This window comes from Nansenia antarctica, assembly GCF_963989245.1.
Source record: "Nansenia antarctica genome assembly, chromosome: 2".
In the NCBI taxonomy this organism is placed as follows: Eukaryota; Metazoa; Chordata; class Actinopteri; order Argentiniformes; family Microstomatidae; genus Nansenia; species Nansenia antarctica.
This window is the reverse complement of record NC_137675.1, coordinates 20,502,503-20,525,002: the sequence shown is the minus strand read 5'-3', so window position 1 is coordinate 20,525,002 and position 22,500 is coordinate 20,502,503. Positions and strand designations below refer to the sequence as shown.

Genomic DNA, 22,500 nt, shown 5'->3' with positions numbered 1-22,500 from the left:
GTCTGTCTGTTGACGGGAAGAGCTGTTAGCAGCTACAGTACCCCCGTTCATATGAGCCTCCCAGTCTGAGAACCTACTCTTTCATATCCATTATTGAAGAGACAGAGAGAGAGAGAGAGAGAGAGAGAGAGAGAGAGAGAGAGAGAGAGAGAGAGAGAGAGAGAGAAAGAAGAAGGAAAATGGTGTTTGCATAGCAGAGCTGACTGGAATTAGATGAGAAAAGAGCATACAGGATTGCTCCAATGACGGCAGAACTACCCACTGACTACACTAATTCTAGGAGAGGAGAGGAGAGGAGAGGAGAAGAGAGGAGAGGAGAGGAGAGGAGAGGAGAAGAGAGAGAGAAGAGGAGAGGAGAGAGGAATCTTGAATCTCGTCTCTGTCACAGTGACTGGACCTTCGAACCTTCTCCCAGAGTGTTTTGAGAATGAGGAAGCACAGAATCGCGGAAACACTTTTGAATTTCAGCCAATATTGAATTAAAGTTACAGTTTAAACAACTTCCAACCTGTTCCTGCTTCCTATCCTACTCCTTGGTTTTGAAATCACATTTCATTTCACACTTGTAATCACCCAGAGTGGCAGGGGCAGTCACTCACCAATTAGACACATGGATCTGGGTGCTTGGCAACCAGCCAGGCTGGTGATTGGGCTGTGAAATGCGACCTCTCACATAAGAGGAGAAAGTTCGAAGAAATCGCAACTGAACTATATATCATTTAGGTCTTAAACCTTAAACACATATCTGGGTATATAATAATACGTGACAAGGCTGTTAGAGATCGAGAGGGTGATCTGAGTGAGGACAATGGGGAGGAGGATAACTTACAATAATACAATCCCCACTTTTCTTTCAACCTTACCTGCATAAGTATGAGGTTTCACACACAACATGGGGGACCCGAACCATTCTATGTTGTTCGAGGAGCTGAAATTTTCCACCAGCGTTACAGCAAATATGCTAGTGGGCTATTCAGGCCAGCACAGCACAGCTTGGTTTGGCTCAGTCGTGTCAAAAGGACATACAGTTTTACTGAACTGTATTCGATGTCCTGGGGTTCCCTTCCTCCCTCCATCCCTCTATCTCTGTTGTGATCATGTGATAATGTGATAACAGCGTATTGTCAAGTGAGTGAGTGAGTGAGTATGTGTGTGATGTGCTTCTGTGACCTCAGCTTAACCAGACAATTGAATGATTCAATTAAGTGTACACCTGCTGCCAACCTCCCACAACCCTGGACGTTGTGCTGGTCTCTATTATTAGAGGGCAGAGTCGCTACACGCGAGCAGCCAGCTACACAAACAAACTGTTACTGTTACTTTAAGAAACCAAATATGTGATTTTTTAAATTGGGTTAACTATCCCTTTAAGTCTATCACCTTGAATCCCTTTAATGCTGTTCACTCACTGCATGACTAGAAATCTGCTCCATGATAGTGTTCTCATGCTATGACAATCCTAATAGGCTTAATAGGGTTTAACACACCACACACACACGCGCACGTGCACGCGCATGCGCGCGCACACACACACACACACACACACACACAGTTTAAAACGACCCTGCTGTGTAGGTGGTGTGTTGGGTTGTGTCTATGAAAGCACTGACACATTATTGATCTGTATCCACATGAGTGATCTGTATTATTGATCTGTGTACCGTAAGGGAATCGAGTGTATACAGTAGGTGTACATTGTGAACCTTTTTTTTTACAGAGTCATTGCCACACTGTGTCTCTCCCACTCCCCCAACAGGCAGAAGGAGACTGAGAGTGACAGCTAGTTTAGGGGTTGGTTAAAGGCTACTGGATTGAAAAAGGGCGCTTTTATGAAGGAATGGCTTGCTAGGCATTGCTAGGGTGTACAGTATTGACACAAAGTGCAACGGTATGGAAATCAATTTAGGATGCACACACACATCCCACGCACGCACACACAAAGAGAGAGCGGGAGAGAGAGAGAGAGAGAGAGAGAAAGAGAGAGTGGAAGAGAGAGAGAGAGAGAGAGAGAGAGAGAGAGAGAGAGAGAGAGAGAGAGAGAGAGAGAGAGAGAGAGAGAGAGAGAGAGAAGAGAGAGCGGAAGAGAGAGAGAGAGAGAGAGGCATGAATCAGCCATGATGGTGAGGACAGATCCATGCTGTGGGTGATAGTTAAAGGTGGGCTGTAGCAGGCAGCTGACAGATTAAGTGGTACTGATTGTGAAAAGGCAGCACTCAAAGGAGCCTTAGGAAACCATTTCACTACCCCCCCTAGGAGAAGGGTACTATGGGTTAGATTCTCCTGCCTGCATGTATTTACCCAACCACATACAGCGATACTTTATCTTGGACCAGGAGGAGCAAGACAGGAGATAGCAAGAGAGTATGTCTGTGACTGAGCCTGTACATTTGGAATCATGGCAATGTTATGTGTCCTTGTGATTATTATTGACGACAACGAGGACGTTTATAAGAGCCTACTGTTTTGCTGCGGTGTCCATGCCACTACACTAGAGGCCTCATTGAGAGACACCACATCTGAATTGGATCCATCCATTTCTTTATCCAGGTACTTTAAGTCCCATTGAGATATTAATCGTTTTTCTTTTTTTTATAGAGAGAGCCCTGAGTCCCCTTGGTGGAACAGCTCAGGGTTGATGGCAGACTGGCAGATTATTATTGTTATTATTATTATTATTATTATTATTATTGACATAAATTCAGACTGAACCAGAGGTGGTTAGTTCCCACTGGGGTTTACGTCTGAATTTATGTCAATGATGATAATAATAATAATAATAATAATAATAATAATAATAATAATAATAATAATAATAACAATAATAATTGTATGAGATTCAGTCATAGGGGTGTGTGAGAGATGGTACAGTCCAGTCCTACCTGTAACCTGGAGCTTCTCTCCGTTGACCTCACACTTCAGGTAGAGACGGCCCCTCCTCTCTGTGTAGTCAGTTCCACACAGGCTGGGCACATTCATCACACACTGGTTGTGCACGTTCATCTCGCAGGCTGGAGACACACACACACACACACACACACACACACACGCACAGACACACACATTAATATTAGAAAACTGCTTTCATTCTCAAAATAGCAACCAAGCTTTTTACATATGTGAAATACACCCCCCCGTGTGCGTACACAGTAACATATTGTACCCCCACGTCTTCCAGAAACCCGTAAGATATGGACGTTGGCAATTAAAAATAATAACATCATAATCTTATTGTTGTGTGATTTGAAGAGCAGCCAACTAGCCGGCATCTGCCAGCATAATAATAATAATAACAACAACAACAACAACAACAACAACAACAACAACAACAACAATAACAATAATAATAATATATATATATATATATTTTAAATGGAACGAGGAATGGTAACGTATTGTGTTTGATACCATTCCTCGTTACACGACATATATTACAACAGGCCCGTCCTCCGATTTGTACCTCCACCAGCCTCTCCCCTGCTAGGATAGTAATGTACTCACTTTCACATTTCATCCCCTGGTGGATAAGACCATAGAGGAGAGAGCCACAGTGGTCGCAGAACGTAGGGCTGCCATAGGTGTGGATCTTGAACTTGTGCTTGGTTCGGGGGTCCTACAGAGAGAGAAAAGGACATGGGACATTAGTGAAGCAAGACAATGATGTCCTATGTTTTACAGGGTATTCAAAAACATCTAGCATAGCTGTGGAGGAAATTCCATTTTGTGCTAAAGCTTGTTCTGTCTAATCGAAGCATGTTTCACATCAGCGGCTTCCACCTAAAAAAGGTTTATACATGAGAGAGAACAAAACAATTGAATTCAACTGGCAAAGGTATGGATACAATTACACACTTCAGAACTGTTTAATACTTCTCAGGGTGAACCCATTGAAGTACAAATGAGAAAAAAGAAGAACAACTTTCCACAGAACAACCTCCAACATCTATTATTAACTCCAAACACTGGAACTGTCTGAAAACAACCAACATAACAACATCGAGAAAAACACTTGTTGTTGTTATTGTGAAATGTACAGCCCGCTGTCAAGAAACCCCACGATGATCGATGATTGTATTGTACTTTCTTTAAGATCCTGAGACCAGCTGTATTCTTTAACTACCCCTATTAAAGGTCCAATGGGCATGGTCAAACTTTCAAGTGGTCGTCCACTTCCACTTCAGCCACACTTTGAGGCGGAACTTCAATGTCTAGGTCTAGGACAATCGGTGTACTTTGATTGTGTCATCTAAAATAGAAACGGCTGCATCAAATAGGCTACTGTAGCCTAGTAATAGTAGAAAACACCAGGTGTTTACCTAGAAATGGCGTGGTAGAATGGTACTCAACACAACAATAACTGAAAAATACTTAGGGATTCATTATAACTAGCACCAGCAGGCACCATTATAACAGGTGCTGTAGTCACCAATTGTAGAAGATGAATACCAGCGGGGACAGAAGAACCACAAAATTAAGTGTTACTCAATTACGTGCTTAAGGGTAATCTTTGCAAAAAATAAATAATAATAATAGATTACAAAATAAAATAAACTCAATCATACATACTAATTAGCTAAATAGTTATTGGACGAGACATACATTTATAATAGATATCTGGAAACACTGAGGCAGGCAGCAGCACGCCGGGGCCTCCATGTATCATTACCTTGTTAATACACAACCACCGCTACCCTCCAGGCATTGCTGCTGTTGCTGCTCCATTTCAAATCATTCAGTTGTTGTGAATTATATATGAACAGCATTCGGTGTTAATGGAAACTCACAGGGGCAATACAGCATATCCCATCAGTACTTTTCAGATGGAGTTATGTGAAGAACTGATTGGCTAATTTGCGTAATATGTTATGTGGAGAAGAAACACAGAAACACCTTAAGTAGAGTAGAGACAGCTAAGCTGTTGTGTTAGCCTTTTTTACTGTAATCTCCAAACGTGGGGATGCATTTGCATAGCAGACTTAGTAACACACCCTAGTCACAGTTTAGACCGCCGGTCTTTACGGGACTCATCACGTCACCGGGGGGTGGAGAAGATCCTTGTTCCCCACTTGAGTTTGGATAGTCAAATCACAGCCATTATCGTAATGACTCCGTTTTACTGTACATGCGCACGGGGAAGGAAGTGGATTGGAAGATAAGCAGATTTCCCAAATGGGAGCGCAGAGCCGAGAGATTTCCAAAGGCCGGCTTGTCAGGGAAAATCTATAGCTTGCATAAAAACTCTGCAGTGGAGTTCAGCGTAAAAGAGACGGAGAGATGGATTGATGTAAAGTTGTCTATAGGATCTTCAAAAGGGACCGTCAATCAATGTTTGATATGAAGTCTTGAAAGGGAAGGTTGAAGAGATCAAGCGATGATGTAGTGGGGAAAAAAAAGATTCTGTCAGTTGATGATCACGCCGCTCTCCAAAACCAAGTCTCCCTCCACCCCTCTGGTCATGCCATCTATATTTTATAGATATACAGTATATGTTATATTCCAACTCATCAAACCCGTCACATCGACCCAGCCCATTTACAGTACATTGAAAAACATTGTTTTCGCTGGAAACTTTCTAAACACATACGTAGGTGTTAGCACCAACTCAACCTTGAGCAAATACGTACAGGCGTAGTGAACTATAATTTCTTACAAGGTAAATATTGAAAATATCGCAACTTATTGTAAACTCACGTCACACTGCAGGACGTACAGTACTGTAAGAGTAGTGGCTACCTCGATGACACATCACTCATCACTGAATCATCAATTGAATTGTACATTTTTCACAGCACTTAAATGTGTGCGTGTGTGTGTGTGTGTGTGTGTTCTATCATTCATATCCTCCCATGCTTCATTGATACAGTGCTATTTCCCCCCTGGACTGTGAGTTGGAAGGCTGCCAGTTACTGAAGTAGCCTGCTAGCCAGCACTTTTCTGAGTTCTCTCAATATGTGCCATAAGCCTCTCTCAGAGAGAGTTGAATCCTTTTAAAGTGGATTTGAATTGAGTACTGGAGCCTACATTATCCAGGCAAGCCTCTCTCTGAAGTGCAACACCTGGCTGTATTTAACACTGACAATCTTTCTGAAAGCGCTTATTTTTCCACCCTTTTCCAGGAAAGTAGGGATCCCTAGGACAGCTCCTCTTGAAGAAAGCTCAGCGAAAGTACTCGCAGCTAATAACACTTCACATGAAGATGTCCCTCTAAACCTGATTAGTAACTCAGTAATAACTATAGTAACAACAGTGTAGTAACCACTCAGCTACCTAAAACATGTAGTAACAACATGTACGTAAATATAACCGCAAGTGGCAATGGGCCGTGTTCCTACAGATATGCCCCCATAACCATAAATGGGGTGAGATTGACAGACACGGGGGAGACCTACAGACAGGTTGTAGATTGACAGATAAGGGGTAGACCTACAGACAGGGGGGTAGACCACTCACCTAATATGGGCCAAGTTGAACTCATGATATACTAAGCTATGATATTATGAAGTACCCTAGGACCACGGGCCTGTAAGGTACCAGTCACCTAATTATGGCCTGATATACATAGGCTACTATGCTATGATGATGATAATATACACTAAGCGTAAATACGAAAATGCATTGAGGATTAACCTTCCCCAGTTAATGACCATGTTGTATAGTTTATGTCAAGCATTTCACTACACTATATTCTGCAAGCCTAGCATAGTATGCCAACCCCATCTGACTGAATCAGGTAAAGCGGTCATGAGGAGATGAGTTTTAAAGTGCTATATTAGCATTAGACTTAGCTTTTAGCCAAAATGGTCAAATTTCAAAGGCCTGTTTTTTGAGATATCTAGAAATGCTTCAACATGGTAACACATTTTAGTGCCAAGATGCATTGTTAATCAGACATGGGAGGTATATGTTTTCAATATATTAGTATATATAATAATAATATATACATATATATAAAAATAATATAATATATATTAGAGTATGTTAAGTGATATGAATCAGAGTAAAGTTGTCTGTGTAGGCTATTTGTGAACGATATATAATGTTAAGCTGAATGGAATCAATACACAGCGTAGAGGCAATGACAAGGTTAGTAAATGAGCGGAAGAGGAGAAAGCAGTGGGAAGATGCATGAGGACAAACCCAACTGCATAAAGATGCACGTCTTTGTTGTCATGTACTTGTTCCAAGTCGCTTTGGATAAAGACGTCTGCTAAATGTCAAAACATGTAAATTTAAACGACACAACTAAGTTTTAACGCTTAAGTTGTGTACTATAAACTAGACGTTTTACCATGCGATAGTGCTGCAGGATATGGAAAGCACCATTAACAGGGCAAGGATGACAGAGTAAGTAGGAGGGAGCCTTGCAGTTAGTCTGGCTGCTCAGGGAGTGATGGAGTGTCCTGTGAACAGGGAACATATGATCAATGCTGTCGTTTGTCAGCATGACACTCTGCCCTCAGCGACTCCTGGAGACTCTCCAGCTTCCACTCCTTTCCGTCTGTCTCATCTCACACACGCACGCAAACAAACACACACACACACACACGAGCACACACACACACACACACACACACACACACACACACGAGCACACACACACACACACACACACACAAAGAAACGCGGGAACGAGAACACACACACACACACACACACACACGCACACGCACACACACACGCGCACGCACACGCACACATACACGCGTACACACGCACGTGCATGCGAACACACACATACACACACACACACACACACTTCAAGGGATCAACAGCACCTTAACGATCGCTGTCAAATTGCTTCCCTTTCCCTGTTCTCATCCTACTCCATCAGGTCTAAATTAAGGCCCGGAATGAAAGTGTCTTATTTGTATTTTAATTGCATTGTCTTTTCGCACATACACGTACGTGCACGCACGCACACACACACACACACACACACACACACACACACACACACACACACACACACACACACACACACACACACACACACACACACACGGTGAGAACCCTCTAATTAGCTGTCTTCGCTCTGTGTACAGTGCAGCACACTACCCTGGTTAAAAGGAGAAGAGGAAAAAGAGAGAGAGAGAAAGGGAGGCCTTGCCAGCTGCAGTTACTCAAGTCCGCCCACACACAGCTGATATTGAAGGATCATCCTCTTGTTTTTCCCCCTCATTTGCCTCTTTCTCTCCATCTGATGTATAAGTGGAGGGGAGAGGGTGTCATGTTCTGAGGCAGACGTCTCAGCGTGTCTCTCTCATCCCCGTCCGTATCCCGTATCAATGAGACACCCGCGCTGAACAGGCTTCAGAGAGCGACAAAGCCGTCAGGAAGATGTTTGCTTGGAAGAAAGTCAGTTGGAAGGGGTGGAACGCAAACATCAACATACCATCTCATTGAATGACGGCAGTGACAGATAAATTGACAACAACATGAATCATGATGAACCGATCCTCCGACACCATGCAGTACGGTGTCATGAGGAAGCTTGACGAAGCTACGGTTGTAAGTTGGGAGTGGTCCGGTGAGATGTCTGGTGAGTTGTCTGGTGAGTTGTCTGGTGAGATGTCTGGTGAGTTGTCTGGTTCGTGGTCTGGTGAGTTGTCTGGTTCGTGGTCTGGTGAGTTGTCTGGTGAGTTGTCTGGTGAGATGTCTGGTGAGTTGTCTGGTGAGTTGTCTGGTTCGTGGTCTGGTGAGTTGTCTGGTGAGTTGTCTGGTGAGTGGTCTGGTGAGTTGTCTGGTGAGTGGTCTGGTGAGTTGTCTGGTGAGTGGTCCGGTGAGTGGTCTGGTGAGATGTCTGGTGAGTTGTCTGGTTCGTGGTCTGGTGAGTTGCCTGGTAAGAGGCCTAGAGTTGAAAGGTAAGAGTTGTATAAGCCGAGTTAGCCAAGCCCATTAACAATCAGTCAGTGTAAACGTTGGCTTAGCCATCCAGGTGGGTGTTCAAGGGCCACCCTGACAGATTTGCGAGGCGCGCCGCATTTGTGCTCACCCAGGAGAGACTAAACGTCTCAGACAGTGGCAGTTGACACGAGTAAATGAGTGAGTGTGGCCACGCTCCAGCAGGCTCAGAGCCGTCTATTAACCTGCCCAGCGACTGGGGGATTGGGGGGAATCCACTTTCTGTGGCTGACTGCCCAGTTGAGCCTAATTGGGCCTTCACTGGGTGTTAATGTTGGTCAGACCTTGGCTGTAGTAATGACAATGTTACATTATGTAACATTGTCATTACTACAGCCAAGGTCTGACCAACATAAACACCCAGTGAAGGCCCAATTAGGCTCAACTAATTGTATGCTGTCTGCCATTAAGCTGATGCTTTTATGCAAAGCGGCATACATTGCAGTGAGTGCATACATTTGTCTGTATACAGTGATGCTTGAAAGTATGTGAACCCCTTGTTCAAGCATCACTGTATGGTCCCAGAAGACATCATTAAGAAATGTGACAGTGTGTTTGTGCGTGTGTGTGTGTGTGTGTGTGTGTGTGTGTGTGTGTGTGTGTGTGTATGTGTGTGTGTGTGCGATGACTCACTGATTGTGATGATTCACAAACACAATTAGTCCCTATGGAGGAACAAAATCAGCAGGCTAAACTATTGCTACTGCTATTTGATTGAGATTGATACAACAACCACGTTGCATGGTCACAGCTCTCAGCTTCACACAGGGTTATACTATGCACAAGAAAAATCAATTATCATTAACTTAGTTCTCCCTTGTCATGAATGGCTGCTGTTTTGTTCTTGGTGTTGTCAAGTGTTGTGAGGAGATCGTGGTCTCTTCCTCTCAAGAGTTCATAAAGGAGGCGCGACTGTTGCTGAGTGTGTGTGAGACCAGGGCTGACCAGGTAATTAGGCTGTGTGTGTGTGTGTGTGTGTGTGTGTGTGAGTGTGTGTCTCTCGCAAGATTGACAAAATCATGGAGGTAATGAGAGAGAGTTAGCTGAAAGCACTCTGCAGAAATCTAATTAGGACTTAAAGGGATAGTCCACTCGAAACACCCTCCAATGGACCACTGCCAAGCCACAGTGCATGGTGGGAAAGTCATGTTAATTTGTATGTCACAGTGAGCTGGTGTTTGGTGACGATGGGCACTGATGTCAATGATGAGACCAATTAGATCAATGATCAGCCCTCTTGGTGGTGAGCTCTCTTAGAAGGGCCTAAGGCAGTCTGTATAACCGCAGGATGAAAAAAAGATAATGTAGTCTTTACGGACTAACACTGGCAATCAAAGTGCACTTAAGCAGTAATTATGTTTTCTCTTTCTTCATGTAGCCAATTTAACGGAGGGCCGTGAACGGGACAATACTGCCACCCCACAACGACAGTGTTCAATCTTAGCACGGCTAATATAGACAACCGACGTACACTGGAGCAATCTGACGTCAATCTAGAAGGAAATGAGGAGATCCGAGAATCAAAAGATGACGTTTTCCCTAAAATAATGGGAGTAATTCAGAGGGAGGAAGAGGAAAAAAAAAACTGTTGATTGACAGTTTTTAATAAAGACGATATTAAAGTGTGTGTAGTTATGATGAAGGCATATTGGTGATGAACGTGTCTAACTGATGCTTTCCCTGTTTGGTCGCTCTTGATTAGATCAGACAGACTGGAATTTAGCCAATCAGCTGTTATGACATCTAATCAGAAGTTATTCTTCTCCACTGTATGCAATATGTAATATAATAATAATAATAATAATATATGCCATTTAGCTGACGCTTTTATCCAAAGTGACTTACATTGCAGTGAGTGCATACATTTTTCAGTATTTCTGGTCCCAGCAGGAATCAAACCCACAACCTAAGCGTCGTTAACGCCATGCCATTTACCAACTGAGCCACATAGGACCACCTCTGTATATGTTTCTAGTTGGTTCTCGTCCTTCCAAGTGGGCAGTTGTCCCCTCATATTCTATTAGACATGTATTGCATTACATTTTGTATTGGATATTAATATGCATCAACATGTGTTTAGTTGATATACTAGCTCATATTCGCTAACACCCAGAGAGGTGTATATATCTCAGGCTATGAATGGGTGGGTGTGACTCTGTCTCTTTCAGAGTGGTGTGTTTGTTCCTGAGGCAGCTCGTTATCCAGTTCCAGGCTGAGCTAAAGCCACGAGGGACCACTGGGAGGGGAACCAGGCCTAGAAGCTTCCATCATATCTCAACTCTTATGGGAGGGCAATGTTCTCACCTCTGGATGAAGTGTGGCTATCCCCCTTTACCCTTTCTGCAATGCTTTGTTCACCACTTAATTTTTTCTTCTTCCCCCCCCCCTTCTTGTCTCTTCTCTCTCTTCTCTATCTTCACCAAAGGGCTGGCAGTCGGGTGGGTGGTGAAGCGGAGGGTTTGGGGAGGGTGGGCGGGGGCACCCAGATGAAAACAAACATGCGGCTTTGGCCGTTCCGTCGGTCGGCGGTTGGAAGAGTCAGGGGGTAATTAGCGAGCGTCTGTTGCTCTTCCTCTCCGGCCCTGGGTAATTAACAAGCGGTCCTTAATGTTCCACCAGTAGCGGCTGGGCAGGTCGTTCAGGGCACTGCAATAGAAGGGGTTGTGGGAGGAGAGGGATCAGGCCCTCTTGGGTGGGCAAGTGGGGGGGGGGGGGGGGCGGGGGGGCTGCGAGGGTAGCAGAAAGGTCAGCTGCTGTCTGCCTTCCGTCAACGATGTTTTCAATGTTTTCCTCTAGCGGCGGCCTTGGGAGTGATGGGAAGGTCCACAGAGGTAGGGGTGGGGAGGGAAGGGGGATGGGGTCAGATTAAGCCATGTCCTGGACTAAAGCAAAGCACACTTTCAATGGAGAACCATCCTTCAATGGTACATGGGACTTCATTTGCACTCAAACTGAATGGCATGGAACCATGAATAACGACTTGCCTCGTGATGTCAGTTGAAAAAACTGAAAAGACTGGTACCCACTTAAAACGTCAATTCCAAAAAAGGCCGAAAGTGATTCCATTTAAAAAACTGTCTGTTTCGTTATTCATCACACAACCAAAAGGAGGCACAGATCAGCATAAACAGCCCGGGTGCCATCAGCCAAATTGATTTTCCACAAACAAACAACTTCTAACAAGGTCCTGCGGTTTCACTTTCTACGACCCCATTACAGTGTGCTGGCCTTGCTTGGCCCCTTTTAAACCTTGTGATTAATGGGCAGGGAAAGCCCAGGAATCCCTCATGATGGCCTGACATAAATGCCTTGGTGCATTCACTAACTCCCTTCACAACAGAGGTCATCTGTCAGGGAGATGACAGTTGGTGGCTGGTCGTTCTGGCGACAGCTCCGCAGCTTATATGAGCCCCACTGAAGACCCAAATCCACGCGATGGCTGGGGTTAGTGGGGTTAGCATTGTGCACTAATCGGCGGGGACACAGCTGTGCAACGATGAAGCAGCAGGCGTTAGCGGTGGAGCTAATGCTAAGGGGGAAGGGGGAGGGGGGGGCTAGTGCCGTAGTAATAAAAGCAGGGGTTGTGTGTCGCCTGTAAAAATCAAATGGTATTTGAAATGAGGCCAATATCATTTCCTAGATTTGAATTATGCCTTTTGGGTGTGGAGAGCTGGTTTGGATTTTTTTTTTTTTTTAACCGCTCCTCTCAGACTGAAGTGTGATAATCCTATTCCCACAAGTGGTTTCCTTGCTCTCTCACCCTCTCTCTCGATCTGCAGCGCTCTTACTGAGAGAACAGGGGTGACCACCTCCACTCAGACCAATGAGGGAAACCATTTTAAGGACCACCATTAGTCAGCCAGTCAGCCAGCCAGCCAGCCAGCCAGCCAGCCAGCCAGCCACCACTATCATCAGCACTGACACTGACAGTACACCACTACACTACAATCCAATTACACCCGCAGCGGTTTCCACTAAGACCGAAGAAGCTACCCTCAATGAAATGACCCTGCACTCAAATACTAGTATCTAATATGACACTGATGTGAGTGACAGTGAACTCTACTGTAACCCCCTCCCTGACAGCCAAGAACCTTGGAGTGATCCTGGATAACCGACTATCCTGTGCGGAGAACATTGCAGCAACGGCTCGCTCCTGCAGATTCCTCCTCTACAACATCAGAAGGATACGACCATTCCTTACCAGAGAGGCAGCGCAACTCTTGACCCAGGCACTGGTCATCTCCCGCCTGGATTACTGCAATGTACTCCTGGCTGGGCTCCCCGCTTCAGCCATTAGACCCCTGCAGCTCATCCAGAATGCTGCCTGCCCGGCTGGTATTCAACCTCCCCAAATACTCGCATGTCACTACTCTCCTTCGCACCCTGCACTGGCTCCCGATAGCAGCTCGCATCAGATTCAAGACCCTGGTGCTTGCATACCAGGCAGCTAAAGGGACAGCCCCTGCCTACCTGAAGGAAATGGTAACCCCCCAAACCCCTGCCCGCTCACTCCGTTCCTCCACCTCGGCTGGCCGACTGGCCCACCCCTCCTCTACACAGCAGTCGGGCTGGCCCGATCACGTCTCTTCACAACACTGGCTCCCCGCTGGTGGAATGAGCTCCCCAGGCTGTCAGAACGGCAGAGTCACTACCCATCTTCCGTCGTAGACTGAAGACCCATCTCTTCAGGTTACATCTTAACTGCTCCTCCTGAGACATCTTCTGACCCTCACCACTACGTCTCCTAAAGACACCCGCTTTCCCCTCTACTGTGTCCCTAAGAACTTCTATTGCCCCCCTTGGACTGTTTCTCAGTTTCTCCAGTAATATAAAAAAAATAAAAAAATAATAGTTTTAGTAGAAGGCGATAATAGGGAGAAGGTTTTTCCTTCTATCAGTGGCCCCGGGCCGAGCTAGAGTACTCTTCCTGCAACGAATAGTGGACTGCTGATTCAACATGCTTAGTATTCAAATGTATTGATTGTAAGTCGCTTTGGAATAAGGCGTCTGCTAAATGCCAAAAATGTAAATGTAAAATGTAAATGATATTGGAGGGCTCAGGAGGATAAAGAGGTGATGTGTGATGTTTGAGTGCAATTTCAAGTGGATTCTCACAGGACCACCTCGTAAAGTAATGCTTGTGTCTGTATTGCAGGAGGATGCACTGTGTGCAACACACTGTGTGAAACCGTTGAAGTGTGATATACTGTATTCTACCCTGGCTACTTGAAATACATATTGAGTTACATCGAAATGGAAGTCTGTCTGTTTGTATTGCAAGGAAGACAACTGATTCACCGCCAGCTGATCCACTATAGGCTGCTCCCTCCCCCCGTCCATCTGTCCCTCTACCCATCCATCCATCCATCCATCCATAGATTCCTCCATGCACACTCCCATCCCTCCCACCTTCCCTCCATCCATAGATTCCTCCCTCCACACTCCTCTCCACTCTCTCTCTCTCCCTCATCTCTCTCTGTCTCTCTCCCTCTCTCTCCCTCTCTCTCTCTCTCCCTCCCTCTCCCTCTCTCTCTCTCTCTCTCCCTCTCTCTCTCTCACGTGTCTCTCTGGGCACCTGACCAGGTCACGCTGACCCACACAGGCATCACATTACAGCGAGCACGGTGCCTTCATAATCCCTCGATTGGGGATGGGAAGGCCGCCCGGCCTTGGAACAGGAGCCCAGTGTAACACAGAGGGAGTGAACATTATGCCTCACTATGCCCCCCCTCATAAAGACGCTTAGGATTGTGAACAAACACGCCTCTGTGTTTAGACTGTCTGGCACAAACTGCACAGGGACAGACAGACAGACAGACAGACAGACGGTCAGACAGACAGACAGACAGTCAGACAGACGGTCAGACAGACAGACAGACGGTCAGACAGACAGTCAGTCAGACGACAGACAGACAGACAGACAGTCAGTCATCAGTCATGCGCCAAGGTCTAGTAGTAGAGAAGTAATCAGATGTTAAACAGGCAACAGGCGTTCAAGTCATGCATTTAATATACATGGTTCTGCATATGTACGTGTACACACACACACACACACACAGCGCGCGCACGCGAGCGCACACACACACACACACACACACACACACACAACACACACACACACACACACACACACACACACACGACACGCACGCACACACACACAAAACGACACATAGTGAAAGAGTATAGCCCCCCAGTAGAAAGGGGAGATTATAGTCTCTTTGACGTGGGTGTGTGTGGGTGATAGATGGGCCCGGGCACCGCAGGTGGCCGGGCCCTGGTCAGGCCCGAGATAGAGAATGAGAGAGGAGGAGAGGAGAGGAGGGAGAGGAGGAGGAGGAGGAGAAAAGAGAGGGGAGGAAAGGAGAGTGGGAGGTGGGCGAGAGAAGAGACGACAGCAGAGACAGAGACAGAGGGGGAGGGCTAAAGATAGCTCCCGCTGCTCCAGCTCCACAACTCTGATTATGCAGTCCACCCTGTCTGTCTGCTTGTCTGTCTGTCTGTCTGCCTGTCTGTCCACCATCTCCCAAAGACATGTCTGTCTGTCTCTCTGCTGTCTGTTCACCCTCTCCCAGAGACCTGTCTGTCTGCCTGTCTGTCTGTCTACCTGTCTGTCTCTCTTCCTGTCTGTCCACCCTCTCCCAGAGACCTGTCTGTCTGTCTGTCTACCTGTCTGTCTGCCTGTCTGTCCACCCTCTCCCAGAGACCTGTCTGTCTATCTGACTGTCTGTCTGTCTACCTGTCTGTCTGCCTGTCTATCCACCCTCTCCTAGAGACCTGTCTGTCTGCCTGTCTACCTGTCTGTCTGCCTGTCTGTCCATACTCTCCCAGAGACCCTGTGTGTCTGTGTCTGTCTGTCTGTCTGTCTATCTGTTCACACTCCAGAGATCCTACCACCCATGGCAGCTAAACACAGACCCGGGTGATATCAACCATCTATCAGCTGTCTGCCTGTCTGCCTGTCTGCCTGTCTGCTTGTCTGTCTGTCTGTCTGTCTGTCTGTCTGTCTGTCAGTCAGCTAACACAGACCCAGGTGACACCAGAGGCCACCCCCCACGCAGAAACCAGTCACGACTGCAGGAGAGTGACATCAGCTATGAGGTCGCCCCAGAGGAGAGAGAGCACAAAGACTAGGGTTGGATCTAGACAACTAGATCACCATGCTGTTCACTGCTAGGAAGCAGAGAGCGGAGGGAGAGAGAGAGAGAGAGAGAGAGAGAGAGAGAGAGAAGAGAGAGAGAGAGAGAGAGAGAGAGAGAGAGAGAGAGAGAGAGAGAGAACAGGATGTCAGGTCTCACCTTCTAATGCAACACCATTTGTGTCCCTGGCTGTGTGCTCTTAAATCAAGATTACATGTGAGAGAGAGAGAGAGAGAGACGAGAGAGAGAGAGAGAGAGAGAGAGAGAGAGTGAAGTGAGTGAGAGAGAGAGAGGGGGGGAGGCTTTGACATGCTTTGTATGTCACAGTTAATCCATTCTATAGTATTCCAGAGAGAGATGAAGCTGTAACTAATGGGAACTTATGAAGCTGATGTTTGCTCGTCAAGAGGACTTGAGCTTCAAGAACATCATCGCATCCCACCCTACCCCTATCCTACCCTAACCCACCCTAACCTCACCCTAGGCCATCCTAACCCCACCATACCCTAAGCGCCACCACCCACCCCACCTCTCTGTGGACAACGAGACCACCTGCAGCAGGATGCAGGGACGAGGGTATCGAGCGTCATCACTCGCCCCGCTCCCCCCCCCCTCTCCTCACCCCTTACTGGGAAGTGACATTTGGCACAGAGGTTCCCGGAGCCTCCCCCCCCCCCCTCCTCCCCCCCTCCACTGACGAATAAGTCATCTCCTCCCTGCCTGGTAACCCACGGTGACAGGCAGATCCCCCGCTACCCACACACTCCCCATCCTCCCCCCACCCTGCTGCACCCGTGAGTCAAACCATAACAAAGTAATGTCACTTCCTGACAGGGGTAATTATACTAGACCAATGCACTGGGAGGCCCACTGAGGGAGGATGAGAGGAGGAGGGAGGGAGAGATAAAGGGGGGGGGGGTCGGTCTACGGAGACAGTGCCGGAGATGAGAAGGTGAGAAATTATGAAAGGGAAGAAAAGAGAGAGAGAGAGGGAAAGATATAATAGATAAGGGACCGATGGAGAAAGCGATCTGAAGAAAGGGAGGGAGATAGGGAGAGCAAGAGGTGGGGGGAGAGAGAGAGAGAGAGAGAGAGAGAGAGAGAGAGACAGACCGTTTCATCTTCTCTCTCCACGTGTTTCCTCCCGTTCAGCCTCATTCCAAACACGTCCGTGAGCCCTGGACGAGGTTACGCCAACGTAGGCACGGGCTATTAACAAGTCTGACTGGGGACAAGGGCTTCATTGTGATGTTAGCTGTGGTGTGGAATTTAGCATGGGGGCTGGCCTGACCTTTCTCATGTCAATGGCGCTGGAGCTTAGCAGCTACCCGGGGGTGGGTCACTGTGTTCTCTTAACCTCCACCCCCGTCCTTGCATACCCCTGGACTAGCCTTGAGTGTGTGGTCTGTGTGTGTGTGTGTGTGTGTGCGCCGCGCGCATGAGAGCATGTGTTCATGTGCACATCCGTGAGACACTGCATGCATGTGTAGTTATGTGTGTGTGTGCTGTGTGTGTGTGTGTGTGTTTACAGGCATGTGCGTGTGTATGTGTGTGTGTGGTTGGGCGTGCGGGGCGTGTGTGTGTGGTTGGCGATGGCCAAAATGGAGCTTATCGTTCATCCAGAGGAGAGCGCTACTATTTTAAGCCCCAATCGCCTGACTAAACCACCAGCCGACTTTCCCCCTGGCCTTTCACTCACAGCAGAGAGAGGCTGGAGGGTGCACCCTGCTGGGGCTCCCTACCTGCACTGAACCCTGGAGCTACACAGGCAGCGCCAGAGGAGACATGTTCATAATAATAATAATAATAATAATAATAATAATAATAATAATAATAATAATAATAATAATAATACAGTGTCATGAATATGAGCAGAAGAGCTGCTGTAACGCCTTAATTTTTCCTTGTGGATCGATCGATCGATCTATCTATCTATCTATCTATAAGGATACTGTATACTGGGTTATCTTCCTCCTAATACAATATGTATCCTAGCAAATAAGGTCAAATAACGTATGATACCAGGCCAAGACTTATGAGAGAGAGAGACAGAGAGAGAAAGAGAGAGAGAGAGAGAGAGAGGGGGGGGGGGGGGGGGGGGAGGGAGGACTGATAGCACCCACCATGAAGTGCCCGCTCCTAAAAACAGCTACCTAATGAGGGATCCCTGCTGGGAAGGTGTGCGACCCCTAACCCCCCCGGCTGCCCCCCCCCCCCCTCCTCCCTGCCCCACTTCTTACTCCTTCACAAAAACATACAAACACACAGTAGCTGATCTCGGATCAGTTTACCCTCCCTACATTGAAACCTCAAACGCAGGGGACAGACGACTCCTGAACTGACCGGCGATCAGTGTCCAAGATGCTCCAGAAGTCACACTGTCACCAAGGGCCACAGAAGTGTTTCTCACAGTCACGACGCCGGTCACAACGAACCCAGTAACACTGTCACAGCAAGAGTTCACCGTTTATTGTCCCTGGAGTACAGGGCCGTGTTTAACGACACCAAGAAGTTCTCTGAAGCGTGGTAGAGTGATTATTATTTTTAGAGCGAAGGAGAGGAAGAATGTGGCCTACTGTGTATCACAATAATGCGTGGTACAGACAAACGTCTTTCTTAGCAAGGCACTGAGAGGGAAGGTTTTCTTAGCAAGGCCCTGATAGGGAAGGTTTTCAAGACGGTAGGTATGAATCACCTCAGCATTCAGGATGGTTGTTCCATTGTCATCGTCGAGGGAACGGTAGAAAGGCGACTTTGTATAGATGTAGTATATGACTTTGTCATCATACAGACATAGACACAAAGAAGTCAAGAAGGTTGAGGTCGCGGGAGGTTGACGCGACCAGACATGGTTGTCGGAGAGAGAACTCTGTTTACCGTGCAAACGATGCTCTGAAACTCTGCAACCTTTCCTGTTCCGTTACGGCAAAGAGGAGGAAGAGAAGAACAAAAAAAACATTGAAAAAAAGTTCTTCTTGGCAGGGAGGTTTAATTTGAGAAACAGGAAACTTGGCAGTGGTTAAGCCCAAACAGAATATATTGGTTTCTGAGACAGCCCATAATAATATTATGGGCTGTCTCAGAAACCAATATATTCTGTGACGTCACGTGACATATTATGCTGGCGGTTAATAATTAAGAGGCTAGCCAGACAGCCTCAAACAAATATCTAACGCAACATCTCCCTCTGTCTCCAGAGTCCTGCTAAAAAAAGTTTAGCTAATTAACGGTGTGACAAGGTGATTTATCTGCTCCTATAGGTGGCTTGGTGCCACAGTCCAGTCTGTGTGTGTATGTGTGTGTGTTCATGTGTGTGTGTGTGTGTGTGTGTGTGTTCATGTGTGTGTGTGTGTGTAGGTGTGTGTGTGTGTGTGTGTAGGTGTGTGTTCATGTGTGTGTGTGTGTGTGTAGCTGTGTGTAGGTGTGTGTGTGTGTGTGTGTGTGTAGGTGTGTGTTCATGTGTGTGTGTGTGTGTCTGTAACAGTGAGATTTGTCTGAAGGGGAGAAAACACAGCGGCTGAGCTTTAATTAGGGACTGAGGGAATAGACCTTGTGGCCTGGGGGCTTTGTTCTGCTGTAACAGAGCAAAACACCTAGAGATGAGGGAGCCAGGCAAACACACACACACACGAATACACACACATGCACATACACGAACACATGAACACACACACACACACACACACACACACAAACACAGAAACACACATGCCCACTCACACACACACACACACACACACACACACACAGAAACACACGTGCACACACAAGCATGCACACACACACACGCACGCACGCTAGGCTAACAGATACCCTGATGTTGAGAGAAGGGACTAGTCTGCCTAATAGACAAGCCCTGAGGAGGTGTGAGGATGAGGATGAGGATGAATGTGTGTGTGTGTGTGTGTGTGTGGAAACAAACGCACACAATTGTATTATCATTCAGTGTAATTGAATTTTTTGAGCCCTTACTAAAGACACACGCTACACATAAACACACACATTCTCATGCATGTGCACACTCATTCTCATGCACGCGCACACACACACACACAAACACAAATTCTGGTTGATGGCATCACCATTTATAATGTGATGTAACGTAAAAATGCTACTTATCCTCTGGGGTCGGATGACGGTCCTAACCACGTCAAACAAGTGAGTGTGCTGTGTTGAGTCATGTCTATGTACAGCCATTCCACTCGCTATGTCTCCCATTCCATTCCAAGTGAGTAAAAACATGCAGTTTTAATTTGTCTAAATTAGATTTCCACTGATACAGAAAACGCCATACTAACAGATTTGTGGTCTCTATGTAAGACTACACTTTTGATTGTATAACATGCTAGCACATTTGTCCAATTCCTGACTAATGTTCATCTGCCTCACATTAACCAGTCCTAATGTCTAAAAGAATTTTCAAAAGAATTCAGAAAATCTCCATTGGAGCGCTTGTATTTTTTCCCTTACTTTCTTTAGCACCCCCTGCTGGAAATAATGTATTGCTCTGCGGGAGTGGTAGTTAGGTAGCGATTTTCTGGTGGAGGTTTATATCTCAAGCTTTAGCAGACGTCAGCAACACAATATATACAAACTTCTGGGGTATAAGAGGCTTGGCAGAGACAATTTGCCCGAAACAAATATTATCAGACAAAGACTGAGGCTGGTTGAGAACATATGCAGTGTATTCAGCGTGTTCCCTTGTTTACATTTACATTTTTGGCATTTAGCAGACGCCTTATTCCAAAGCGACTTACAATCAATACATTTGAAAACTAAGCATGTGAATCAGCAGTCCACTATTCGTTGCAGGAAGAGTACTCTAGCTCGGGCCCGGGGCCACTGATAGAAGGAAAAACCTTCTCCCTATTATCGCCTTCTACTAAAACTTTTTTTTTTTTTACTGGAGAAACTGAGAAACAGTACAAGGGGGGCAGTAGAAGTTCTTAGGGACACAGTAGAGGGGAAAGCGGGTGTCTTTAGGAGACGTAGTGGTGAGGGTCAGAAGATTTCTCAGGAGGAGCAGTTAAGATGTGACCTGAAGAGATGGGTCTTCAGTCTACGACGGAAGATGGGTAGTGACTCTGCCGTTCTGACGGCCGTGGGGAGCTCATTCCACCAGCGGGGAGCCAGTGTTGTGAAGAGACGTGATCGGGCAGCCCGACTGCTGTGTAGAGGAGGTGGGGCCAGTCGGCCAGCCGAGGTGGAGGAACGGAGTGAGCGGGCAGGGGTTTGGGGGGTTACCATTTCCTTCAGGTAGGCAGGGGCTGTCCCTTTAGCTGCCTGGTATGCAAGCACCAGGGTCTTGAATCTGATGCGAGCTGCTATCGGGAGCCAGTGCAGGGTGCGAAGGAGAGGGGTGACATGCGAGTATTTGGGGAGGTTGTTCCCACTTCAGGTTGTTCCCACTTCAGCTGTGCATCACCACTCACCAAGGCCAAGCACAGTCTGAGAGGAGAATCAGAAGAAGACCAGTGGTGTAATTACACACAACATGAAAGGATCTTTTTATCCACTGCTTTGATTATGGGACTCCAAGGCTATTACATACAGTACACTGAAAACAATGTCATGATGGCAACATTGTCTCTCCTTGAATTCAGTGAAAGGATGGTGAGCAAATACTCTACTGTTCCATCTCAATCTTGTCCAATCAACAGCAGTGCTCAAACAAGGCCGTCTTTTCCGAAGCTGTTCTGAGTAGCTAGAGCAGACACAAGTATTGTTTAAGTCTTCCATTGTTTAGGAGGTAGGATTGGAGGTATTGGAGTCCAGCTCTCTAAGTGCAACATAAGCTTGCATTTGGCCAATGGAACGGAGCTCTCTGACCAGATTATTTCTCTCTCTCTCTCTCTGTCTCTCTCTTTCTGTGTGTCTCTATCTCTGTCTCTCTCTCTCTGTCTCTCTCTCTCTCTCTCTGTGTGTGTCTGTCTCTGTCTCTCTCTCTGTGTGTGTCTGTCTCTGTCTCTCTCTCTCTCTCTCTCTCTCTCTCTCTCTCTCTGTGTGTCTGTCTCTGTCTCTCTCTCTCTCTCTCTCTCTCTATGTGTCTGTCTCTGTCTCTCTCTCTCTGTGTGTGTCTGTCTGTCTCTCTCTCTCTGTGTCTGTCTCTGTCTCTCTCTCTCTGTGTGTGTGTCTGTCTCTGTCTCTGTCTCTCTCTCTCCCATTTAATCCAGTCTGTTTATTTACATCCTAGCCCACCGAATATCTGTGGTTATGGGGATATTAATACTGTAGATGCCAAGAAGTGCATGAATGTGTTGACTCTTCATGAAGCAATTTCTATTTCCTAAAAGGTCATTCCTGTTTTTCCTCACAGTTAACTCGTTATCTTGGCGAGTAGATACAGTTTGTGTACTGGCAAAATCAAGTCGGTAAATACCATGGCTGAGAGACGGAATGGAGAGAGAGAGAGAGAGAGAGAGAGAGAGAGAGAGAGAGAGAGAGAGAGAGAGAGAGAGAG

The 22,500-nt window shown here is 46.5% G+C and overlaps 1 protein-coding gene across 1 annotated transcript in view; it reads right to left on the bottom strand.

The window, feature by feature from the left end:
• prkcaa (protein kinase C, alpha, a) overlaps nucleotides 1–22,500 on the bottom strand; it is a gene marked incomplete at its 5' end in the record, with an annotated part of 146,421 nt that overhangs the window by 69,467 nt on the left and 54,454 nt on the right. Inside the window, 2 exons of the mRNA XM_080522814.1 lie at nucleotides 2,880–3,008; nucleotides 3,499–3,610. Of these exons, the coding sequence (XP_080378940.1) occupies nucleotides 2,880–3,008; nucleotides 3,499–3,610 (241 nt within the window). The remainder of the gene's footprint in view (nucleotides 1–2,879; nucleotides 3,009–3,498; nucleotides 3,611–22,500) is intronic.